The sequence below is a fragment of the Syngnathus leptorhynchus genome, chromosome 2 (assembly GCF_054491065.1).
Source record: "Syngnathus leptorhynchus isolate UIUO chromosome 2, UIUO_Slep, whole genome shotgun sequence".
NCBI classification, from domain to species: Eukaryota; Metazoa; Chordata; class Actinopteri; order Syngnathiformes; family Syngnathidae; genus Syngnathus; species Syngnathus leptorhynchus.
In genome coordinates, this window is record NC_141196.1 from 18,282,363 (window position 1) to 18,293,894 (window position 11,532).

At 40.5% G+C, this 11,532-nt stretch overlaps 1 protein-coding gene across 1 annotated transcript; it reads left to right on the forward strand.

Moving 5' to 3' along the window:
• The first annotated feature begins 373 nt into the window (after positions 1 to 373).
• Positions 374 to 10,301, forward strand: LOC147061116 (putative carboxypeptidase X1). The gene is made up of 15 exons (XM_085904865.1): positions 374 to 671; positions 1,209 to 1,346; positions 2,439 to 2,548; positions 2,623 to 2,762; positions 3,367 to 3,451; positions 3,533 to 3,692; positions 4,450 to 4,535; positions 5,166 to 5,289; positions 7,338 to 7,534; positions 7,665 to 7,844; positions 7,902 to 8,099; positions 9,083 to 9,179; positions 9,306 to 9,445; positions 9,609 to 9,711; positions 9,891 to 10,301. Exons 1-15 carry the CDS (start codon positions 434 to 436, stop codon positions 10,163 to 10,165), a joined length of 2,271 nt encoding a protein of 756 aa, XP_085760991.1. The 5' UTR covers positions 374 to 433; the 3' UTR covers positions 10,166 to 10,301.
• Positions 10,302 to 11,532: the final 1,231 nt, after the last annotated feature.

Below are 11,532 nucleotides of genomic sequence, written 5' to 3' on the forward strand. Positions count from 1 at the left end.
CGCATGTCACTAACCAATCGGCTAATTTGACCCGACACATTGGGTCGCCTGCACTCTTTTGTACTAGTGATGTGCATTCCAGTTCAAGATTTGTTCAAAAGAATCTTTCACTGAATCATTTGCTACACCTTCTTATTTATTTATTTATTCTTTTTTTTTTTTTTTACCTCGTGTAGTGTACCTATTGAAGTGTCCATTCGGTGTACCTAATCACAGGCCAAAAGTTTCTTTTCATAACAAAACACCATGTTCCTAGAAGCGGCTCTATATTTTCACTCCGGCCTAAATTGCACTACTTTTCTGTTGTCTTAGAAATACTTTTATTTCTTAGATTCACCGGAAATATCTGCCCACCACTTCTAACTTGACGGACACGGAGCAGTACAGCGGTGCAACTTCTTATAAAAAAATAAAAATAAAAAAAAGAAGAAAAATGACCTTGCCAACTTTGAGTCAGCACTTGACTCTGTTTTTGTTCTTCCTTTGTATTTCTCCGGTGCTCATCTCTTGCCGGGCAACCGCCGCTGCCAGGTACACTCGCACGGCACGGCCCAAAGGAACCTCCATCGAGACGGGCTCTTTTCCAGCAGCGCCCGCTGACAGCAGCCGGGCTGCGAAGTCCAACAGTGGAAAAACTCCGATTAAGGTGCCAGAAACTCCTCTACACATAGGTAAAACCTTTTTTTTTATTTTGCTTTTTGTTATGTTTACTGTTTTATGTAACCATTCTGCTGTCATTTCACTTTATATTATGGGAATTTGCTTTTAATAGTAGGGTTTCCCAAATGCCTCCCTGCTCATCAAGCGTGAAATTAAATTACCGCGTTAATCTTTAGTTATGTGCGTGTTTTTCAAAATATGTATGCGAGTGAGCATTTTGAAATTTCGCCAGATTGTGACATCACAGTGGGGCTAATGTACAATTAACATTACCAGCCCGGAGCGAAACTTATTTTTCTGGACATTACAGGCTTATTGTCCCTATGTGATGCACAAGATATGAGCTTAAATAGCGCATGACTGCAGGAAAATAAAAAAAACTGCAGAAAAAAAAAAAGTGGGATGAGGGCTGGCACAGTGCACAAGACAGTACTGCCCCTAAATTGATCCGATTTTATTAGGGCAAGAAATATGCAGTGGAAAAAAATGTCTCCAATTCTTGATCCCTGGAGTATTTTGACAAATGCATGTCACACACCTTTTTGTAGAGAGGAAGCCAATCAAGAGCGTGAAGATTACAAAGAAGCCCAAAAGTGTCCTCAAGAAAGTAAAAGTAGCCTCTGAGAAGCCAAAGGTTGTTAAGAAATCCAAGGCCAGCCCGGTGGTCCCCAAGGAGACGGTGACACGTATGTATGGCGTGAACTCAATGAGATGACTTTGCGTGTATGTGACAATTAAGTGCTGTATGGCATGTAATCCACACACTACTCACTGGATGGACAAAAGTATTGGCACACCGATGCCTATGCAATGTATTACAACTGGAATTGTTTTCTCCCTCTGTCACATTTCTCAGATTTTTTTTAAAATTCCACTCCCACTTAGAAAGATCTTAGTAGTGTACGCACAGACACACCAAAAGCCTCAAGACACCATGCCTGAAAAGACTCAGCAAATCCACCATTTTATTTTGATGCAGCCCTTTCTATTTGGCTACTCACGCGAATTCTAAAATCCACCTTCTTTTACCTAGCAATGTCTTTGGCATGTCTGAGCACTCCAACACTCTCAAAGCCATTACTTTAAAGACACAAAGTCTGCTGTTTTAGTTAGATTTGGCCATTTCAGAGACACTGTCAGAATTTTTAATATACTCCTGCCACATTATTGTTTTGACATTGAGAACAGATTGTGCTCATAACTCTGGGAGGTAGCCTAATACTTTTGTCCATAAGTTGAACTCTGTGATACTCCCTTCATGCAAAGTCTCCTGCAGGACCCCTCTTCCGGAACAATCAAATCCGTTGTGGTGATGTATGAATGGGCTATTTGCTGTCCAAATATTTCTGTGTCAAACTGTCTATCAGTGCTAATTGCTTTCCTATTCCCAGATCCTGCAGGACCACAAGATTACACAGAGCACCCTGAACATTTCTAAATCTACGCTACAGTTTGACACACATGCACACACACCCCCCCAAAAAAAAACACTCACACTGGAAGAAGCTAATCATCACTTACTATAAGAACTGTAGAAATAAATGCACCACCTTGAAATGATCCACAAATGCGAAGGGCATTGAAATTGACAATAAAGCGGACTTTGACTTTGACATGCAAAGTCCTCACCCATAATTAGTGAGATCATTTCTTTCGCCAGTTATTCATGATAAATGTCACCTTTCATCAATCAACATTAGTCTGAAAGTGTGTCTACCCCTGGACCTCGTTAAGACTTTTCTTCTGTACCAATCAAATGGCGTGGGCGTCATCTTCAGAATGTCCTCCGCTGGGTCTGGAGTCCCTCAAAGTAAAAGACACCCAGCTGAGGGCGTCATCCTACAAGCGGCGAGGCCTGGGTCCCCACCGCGGCCGACTCAACATCCAGGTGAGCGCAAACCTTTTGCTGTGACGGCAAAAATGTGGTGGAGACATGTTTTTTCCCTCACCCCCACCTGGCAGTCGGGGATCGAGGATGGGGACATTTACGACGGAGCCTGGTGCGCCCATGAGCGCAACACTAAGCAGTGGCTTGAGGTGGACGCTCTGAGACTGACGCGCTTCACTGGTGTCATCCTGCAGGGGCGCAGTTCCATTTGGAGGTCGGTACTAAGGGAAGAAAACTAGGGAGCGCTGCGAAATAGCAAAGTTGTCTACATTGTCCCCTGTCAAACAGTGTCTATTGGTTTTCTTATTGACTCATTTGTATTTTTTTTAAGAATAACTCATTATCTAAAAAGAAAAATCCTCATTTATAGAAAATAGTCAATGTAATGTCACAAATGATCAAACACTTTCTGGATTTTTTTAAAATTATTATTATTTATTATTTTCTTTATTTTATAGAACAATATTCCCAATATTTTAAATAAGTAATTTTTTTTGAAAAAAAAGTTATTTTGCATGATTAAAGTAAACAAAAAAATAAAGTTGTACTTTACTCTTTTTTAGGAAACATTTTTTTTACATGTTTTTTTAGGGTGAAAATATTTTATGGGAAAATTCTATTCAAAAAGTCATAATTTTATCACAATGAAACAACATAAAGTTACAGTTTCATGAGATCAGTTGTTATTTCAAGAAAAAAAATGAGAATAGTAATGTGGTGTTTTTCCAAGTTAAAAAAAATCTTTGGGATTAAAAGAGAATAGGTATAATTTTGGGGCTTTTCAAGAATTCTGACGACAATGCTTGCTTGTTGTGCAGTTGGGATGTGGTTTACACGTATAAGGTGCAGTTCAGTAATGACTCCCAACTGTGGACACCATGCATGAACGGGACTCAAGAAGCTGTAAGTGTAACCCTCCGCCGTAACCCTTTTACACATCCCTCCACCGCATCTCTGTTCCTATGTGCGTGTGTGGACGTGTAGATTTTCCAAGGCAACCGTGACCCGGAGACACCGGTGCTGGCAGTCTTCAACACGTCCACGGTGGCGCGTTACATCCGGATCAACCCTCAGACGTGGTACCAGAACGGGACTCAGGGAAACATCTGCCTCAGGGCTGAGGTGCTGGGATGTACGCTACCAGGTACTAAAGTTTTTAGGTTATTAAAAATTATACAATAAAAATGATTCAACAAAAAATGAGTCAAATAAACATTTTACTTTGTTATTTAAACTTGTTTTGAATTATTTTAGTAAATAATTGATCAATAATAAAATTGATAAATAATCAAATGAAGCACATCATAGATGTACTGTTTTACGCAGGGTAGTAATTAAGTACCTCATTTTATTAAATTATTGGTTGATTATTTCATTACTATATAAATCATGATCAAATTCAAAAAGTTGGTAAAACATTGCAAGCTTTGTAAAAACAAAGTTTTCCTTTATTTAATTAAATAATTGTTATAATCCATTAATAAAATATTATTAAATCAACAGTATTTTTCTGAAATAATTGATACAAATAACATGTCAAATAATTTGACTACATGCATAGATGTTTGATTAAATTTATTGCAAATAATATACAAAATGTACATACACATTGAGTGTTTAATTCAAATAAAAAAAATAATAAGATACAATTATTAATATAATAAACACATTTACATAATGGTATTCTGGTAATAAACATCTGTGCACGGGACTGACTGTCCAGAACAAACACCCTAATCAAGCATTTTATTAGCACATTTAAAGTTGTGTTTTTGTTTTTTTTTAAATCTCATCTCTCCGTATGACCTAACCCATCGGTCCACTTTAAAAAGTCAAAGGTGATCCCTTAAGCCACCCAAGTTTGCCCGTCACCTCTGCACGTCACTCTGTTTGTGTTCCAGATCCTAACATAGCGTACCCATGGCAGACGGAAGTCACCCGGGACAAACTGGACTTCAGGCACCACAATTACAAAGAGATGAGGAAGGTGAGGAAAGATGAAGAAGGGGTGGGAGTCGGTGGCACACCATGCGCTCCTGTTGCCGTCCAACCACAAAATAAATATTGTGAGGTGTTTTTTGAGTGCGGCAGCGCACGAGCGGTGGCCACAAAGCAAACATTCACACTCTGCTGGCCTGGATCCTGAGATCAGACCACAGACAAACAAAATGATTTCAACTCCAATTAATACTGTCACTTAGTGATTATTAGACAATAGTTTTGACTCATGGGTAAACTGTTTTGCAAGTCATCATCGGTGTTGGGCCTAATCATCCGGATTGTTTTGGGCAAAAGTACAAAACAATGAGACAAATTAATTGAGAACGATTTTCACAACTTTGATGGTACTGACTCATTTTATGGGAAAATTATCTAGTTTTAAAGCATGTGTGAACAGTTTTGCAAGTACAGTTTAAAAAATAAACTATATCAAGGCCGCCAGTTGGCCATTCTTGCTGTAGAATCTGGTCTAAGATGGAGCGAAGATTGTTTTGTCCTCCTCTTTGACGCAGGTTTCAAGCTGCCCAACTGTGTCCACGACACAGCACAATTTCCTCCAAATGGGAATCGTATCTTATCATATTCTTTTCTTAAATTGACTTCCTGGTGTTTGCAGTTGATGAAGGCGGTGAATGAAGCGTGCCCCCACATCACCCGCCTGTACAGCATCGGGAAGAGCTACACTGGGCTACAGCTGCTCGTCATGGAGATTTCAGACAACCCGGGCACGCACGAACTGGGTGAGTGTTAACTTGACGTTAATGGTATGCGATTAAGGTTGTACGTTTTTGAAATAAATAGTTGAAGTTGTACATTTTTTTTTTTTTGGGGGAGGGTTGAAAGTTGTCATTTTTCCACAAAGCAATTAAGACTAAAGTTGTACTTTTTTATTTAGTGGAGAAGTCATGATATTCAGAGATCTTAAAAAAGCAATTTAATGAAAGCTATTTAAAAAAAAAAAAACAGATTTAATGAGGTTAAAATTGTATTGCTACTAAGTAATCCAACAAAAAAGAAAAATACAGTAATGTGGCCTTATAGTAGCTTACGTGGTGACTTATTTCTGGTAAAATCACTTCTTTTGAAAGCAGCTTTACTCTTGAGAATTTATATCGATTGTCCAAGTTTGGGGTTAGCTTTAGTCAATCTTTGCACGTGTGTGGTTGCGTCTATTTGTCAAAACAACAAAGAGGAGAGACGTTGAGCTATCACTGCTGTTTCCCTGCCCAGCCAACCAGGATCTTCACGGTGCAGTGAAGGCAGTTGGTTGTGAACAGAGATACATTTCTATTTACAGATAGCACCAAAGTTTGTTCTTGGCATTTTAGTCCTGCTGATGTAATAATGCAGTTGTCAACCCCACGAGGGCGCCGTCTGTTAACACTAGAACTCCCAGAGCTGTTAAATCAGATTGACAGTTCCCAAGCATTGGTGTGTTTTAGTTTGTTTGTATCCCTGGCCTTTCAACTTTCCCTTTGTCTGTTTGTATATTATTCCTATAATGCCATTTTACCGGATTAGAAAACGTAAAAATATTTGAGTCATTATTCTTGCACTAGCAATCACTTTTCATCGATGGCATTGATTTTTTGCCAAAAATCATCATGGTCAATTAAAAACAAAGCATTAGAGGAAGCATTACAGCTAATGTTTCAACATCTTGATAATGCTAAGTCGAGTACGAGTAAGAGCAGCCTCCCCCCACTGAAGAGAGGCCACACGGGCAAAACGGTTCAAGGTAGTATCCATTTATCACAATACCTTTAATAAATAGCTACTCAACAATAATCATTTCAGATGATGGCCTCATTGCCAAAGCCGTCAAAATGAAACACAATGTAATACAGCTCAACCTGGCTTAATGTCAGAAAATCGTTCTCAAAATTAACATCTACATCTCTACCTATGCACACGTCAACCTCTGAAAATATGAAAACAATCGCCAGAGTATTCTGGATTTTATAGGCATTACCGCCTTCCTCAGAGTCTCCCCTGCACCGGAGATTAAAACTTTATTAAAAATGTGATTTTATTTCTTTAAAAACAAATCATGCTGAATTGTTTTTTTTTATGTGGAAATTATAAAGATTAAAATATTCCTTTTTTTTCATTTTAATTATACGGTAAGGAAGTCTCTTTTTTTTTTCTTGAATAGAAATAGATGTATTATATTTCCATGATTTGTCAAATTTCTGAGGCATTGCTTTATGCTAGAAGTTGCATCTGAAGTTGCCCCTGATGCATTTGAAGGTGTGTTATGAGGGACAGAAGCCACTTTGTTTTCAGGTAACTCATTTTCAAAATCTCCCTGTGTGGATTTTGCAGGGCATGGTCAAATAAGTTGCCTCTGAATGAAACTTTGTCTAGTTTACTCTCCTCTTGCACAAATGTTATCGTTGGCCTCTTCAGCTTCGCCGACATCCCATACCATTTCCCGCCTTAGCTGCGAAAGGCATCATGGGAGTATCCGTCCATTTAATTTTTTCCCCCCATAACTGAGTGCAACAAGACTTCCACACATAGGGTGGCTAGAAAAACCTCCAAGGAAATTATATTGGAATGTTGCTCCTCAAGAAATATTTGACACTACCACGTGGAAAAGGCATGCATTCCATACTTGAGTATTTGACAAACGTACGCTAACGCGCATGTTTGTGCGTGACGCTAGGCCTCTTTCATGCAAAATGGCAGCAGCACAGCCTTAAAATTTCAAGGGAAAAACATCATTGTTAAGGTGTAATGTGTGAGAATGAAGTGGGATTTCGCCACTGAATTTTGTGCTGTGCAGGAGAACCGGAGTTCCGCTACGTGGCAGGGATGCACGGGAACGAGGTGTTGGGTCGCGAGCTCCTTCTCAACCTGATGCAGTTCTTGTGTCGCGAATATAAGCTCGGAAACCAGCGGGTCGTCCACCTGGTCCAAGAGACTCGCATCCACCTGTTGCCCTCCATGAACCCCGACGGATACGAGATGGCCTTCAAAAAGGTTTGTCCCTTCTGGCCTGTCTGGTGGAGCCATTTGATAAGAATACTACAGTTGGATTGGTTAGATCATTCTTAAAAATACTAACACCTGTCGTTTGCCCACCAATATCAACGAGTGGTCCCCCCCGCAGGGCTCGGAACTGTCTGGGTGGACTCTGGGCCGGTACAGCTACGAAGGCATCGACATGAACCACAACTTTGCTGACCTCAACTCAGTCATGTGGACCGCCTTGGAGCTGGAGACGAACCGCTCCAAACTCATCAACCATTACTTCCCCATTCCCGAGCAGTACACCTCGGAGGACGCTTTTGTACGTAGCCCCCCTCGCCGTCACCTTGCCTTCTTTCTATATCCGTCCGCCCGGCAGGTAGCATCTGAGACCAGAGCCGTGATCAACTGGATGCACGAGATCCCGTTTGTTCTTGGCGCTAACCTTCACGGCGGAGAGTTGGTGGTCACGTACCCGTTTGATATGACCCGTGACTGGGCACCGCGAGAGCACACACCCACCCCGGACGAAAGCTTCTTCCGATGGCTGGCCGCAGCCTACGCCAGCACCAATCAGGTGACTCTTCAAAATGGCCGACTATCTGTGTCTTCCAGGCATGACTTTTTCTGTGGGTCTCCTCATGAAAGACAAGACTACCAATTTCTGTGTTTTTAAAGGGATACTTTTAACCATCGTCGCCAGTAAAAAGGTCATAGTTTGTATAAAAATAACGTGATAACTTTTTATGTACTATTAGTACCTTTAAAAACACATTTTGCCACTTGTCATCTGGTGCTCAGGGCAATCACGGTGTAGCTTGCATGAGCCGTGATTGGTTGTTACGGCTCCCCTTACATGATTTGCTTGCTTCCTGTTCTTTCTCTGATTCTCTGATTTAAGAAGCTGACTATCTGGGCCTGAATTAATTGCGTCCTCCTCTGGTACTGAACAAGAAGCAACAAATGCCTCCATTTGACTGTCAGTTGATTTCATGCTCCACCATATATTATTATTATTATTTATTTTTTTTTACAACAGGATTATAAGGCTGCTGAGTGCTGACTCGTCGAGTCCGAATTAATTTCGGCCTTCTCTGATGAATGCCAAGAAGTGAATTGTGCCTCCATTGCCTAAATTGGCAAAATACCTTATTCGTCACGCAACAATATCAGGCTCCTCCTGTCCTTTTTTTATTTATTCCCAAGCTTCTGTAAAGGCTTGATACTTTAACAATATGACCTATTGTTACCTAAATAAATGGAAGGCTCTACTGGTTAGTTGCCAAAAAGGAAATTGTTTGTTATAATTTGCTTGTTTTCTTGTTAGTTCCCAGTTTGATTTCATTATTCATTATGACAGCTGATCCTACCTGAATTTCATGTTCTCATGGCTGGCTGGTTTGCATAACACTTTACTTGCTTATCTTGTTTCTTTTTTACTTTCTGGTTAAATGCCTGCAGCCACCAGTTTTGGCAGATGACTCGTCAGGCCTGAATACATTTCTCTTATGGTTGCTAACAAACAAACAAACAAAGCCTCTTTGCTCTCTAATATTGCAGGTGATGTCCAACCCTGAGCGACGGCCGTGCCACAATAAGGACTTTGTCCGCTACAACAACATCATCAATGGTGCTGACTGGCACAACGTACCTGGAAGTATGAACATATTTTTAGCCGTAACGTTTTTACAGATTATTTCATTTCATGTGTGTGTGTGTGTGTGTGTGTGTGTGTGTGTGTGTGTGTGTGTGTGTGTGTGTGTGTGTGTGTGTGTGTGTGAAGGCATGAATGACTTCAGCTACCTGCACACAAACTGCTTCGAGGTAACGGTGGAATTGTCCTGTGACAAGTTCCCGCACGCCAGCGAGCTTCCCATCGAGTGGGAGAACAACCGAGAGTCTCTGCTGGTCTACATGGAGCAGGTGCTAGTACGCAACTTCATCCACAGTTAAAAAGGTCCAAAAAAGAATTTTTAACCGATACGTCGCACAAATGAACAGAATGACGAGAAATAATCCACAAGGTCTAGAATGTCCACGGCACAGGCAGCTTTTTGCTGAACTAAGAACGGTTGACGTGTTCCAGGTGCACAGAGGCATCAAAGGCGTGATCCGCGACAAAGACACGGAAGCGGGAATCTCAGACGCCGTCATTCAAGTAGAAGACATCGACCACCACATCCGATCAGGTAATATCAATCAATTTAAACATTCATACAACAAAAGTATTGGGACACGTGTTCTAGGGTGATGACTGTCACCTTGGTGGGTTGCAAGACAGGTACTTTGAAATTTCAGTGCGTCCTACATTGTTTTATATTTATGGACTAGATTTCCACCAGCTTCCATTTGTGTTGTTCCCGCATAGCTGCCGGCGGAGACTACTGGCGCCTGCTGAATCCCGGCGAGTACCGTGTGACAGCCAGCGCCAGCGGCTACCTGCCATCCTCACGCACCTGCCAGGTCATGTACGACTACTTCCCCACCACCTGCGACTTCCGCCTGGCCAAGGAGCCTCGGCTGAGGATCAAGATGGAAAAGCTAAATAAAGGTGGCCAGCTCACCAGGGAAATGCGTCTCCGCCTGCGCCTGCGTCGACTGCGCAAACTGCAGCTGGCTGGCAGGCGCGTAAAGACCATGTGAGGATGACCACTTCATCAACTCCAAATGTTGGTGGAAGTATATCTTTGTTTCATTATTTCTATTGTCCCTTACATTTAAGATAGCCAAACACAGAGTTGGTTGAAAAAGAAGGAAAAAATATGACAAGCATAATTCTTTCAAGCAACTTCTTTATTTTGTAATTTTTGTAATTTTGTAATGCTATTTAATCATAAAAATAGAAAAATGAAGTATATATTCAACTTCAGGTTTTTCCGTTGTTTTTTTTTTTTTTTTACAATTTAATAAATGAATACATTTAAAAGCAGCTGTGCTGTCATTGTGTGTCTCTTTACAAACAACGATTAAAACCAAAAGCTCGTGCCTATAAAAATGATAAACAATGAGAAATATAAAGTGGAAAAAGTGACAGGAGGACATGTAATTGGACCATGGGTCTTCAGTGGCTGGATGATCTCTGGCCACTGGACACCTAATTCGCAGCGGAGTAAACGAACAACGCTAATTGCCACTCAAGCAAGCTGACAACGTTGTGTCTGCTTCTCAGTTGACATCGACAAGCATCTGCCACAAATACGAAAAGTCAAAAAGAAAAAGTCTAAAACAATAGAATTAAGCACATTCAACATCCTATTTATTTATTTTGTGCATTCAATTTGTGAGTTAGTGCTGTCCAATAATGAGGAATTCGTTAGACTCAGTTGAAAATGTGGACAAATTAAAGTGAAGTATTTTGAAGTACTTGATTATAATGTGTAAATACAGATAGCTTAATGAAGATTTGATATATTACATGTGGTACAAGCACTGTGAAATCAGTCAAGCATCAGAATAATATTCAAATTGGTATGTAGTAGCTGCTGTGGTGATCTAACCTTGCTTGCAAATTGAATTCTTGTGGTGAGTTTACAAAAAATCTATTTTGGTTTCCCTATTGTTGCATGTGTTCATCAAATGAAAATAAAATCTAAATTCATGTTTCAAAAACATTGCTTATCGTATCATGTAATGTGCATGATTGGCAAACACCTTCATCCAGGATGAAGTCCTTGCTGGGAGTAATTAAAACAAAACAAAAAAAACATGATACACATCATAATCTAAGGGCAAATATGACTTTCAAAGCTCTTATTGTCTTTAGAACAGACGGAAAGTTTGCCACGCCTTCATTGCCACCTCCATTCATTCAATAGGTTCCAATTTGATTCCAGTTGGAGTGTTTTGCATCTTGCTTGACAGATGGTAGCTATGGCGCACAAGGATGCAAGCTCCTGTTTGTATAAGCACCTTCTACTAGCACAAAAGCAAACATGATAGTGTTAACCACTACCTGAAAAGTCAGCATGAATAGCCATTTAAATGTACGCTTTCATGAAAATACCCAAATA

What these genes read in the sequence shown, in the direction of transcription:
- LOC147061116 (XM_085904865.1), top strand. Translation starts at nt 434, where the DNA reads ATGACCTTGCCAACTTTGAGTCAGCACTTGACTCTGTTTTTGTTCTTC. An exon ending in TGAACGGGACTCAAGAAGCT is followed by an intron (nt 3,452 to 3,532) that starts GTAAGTGTAACC and finishes GTGGACGTGTAG; the next exon opens with ATTTTCCAAGGCAACCGTGA. An exon ending in ATTACAAAGAGATGAGGAAG is followed by an intron (nt 4,536 to 5,165) that starts GTGAGGAAAGAT and finishes TGGTGTTTGCAG; the next exon opens with TTGATGAAGGCGGTGAATGA.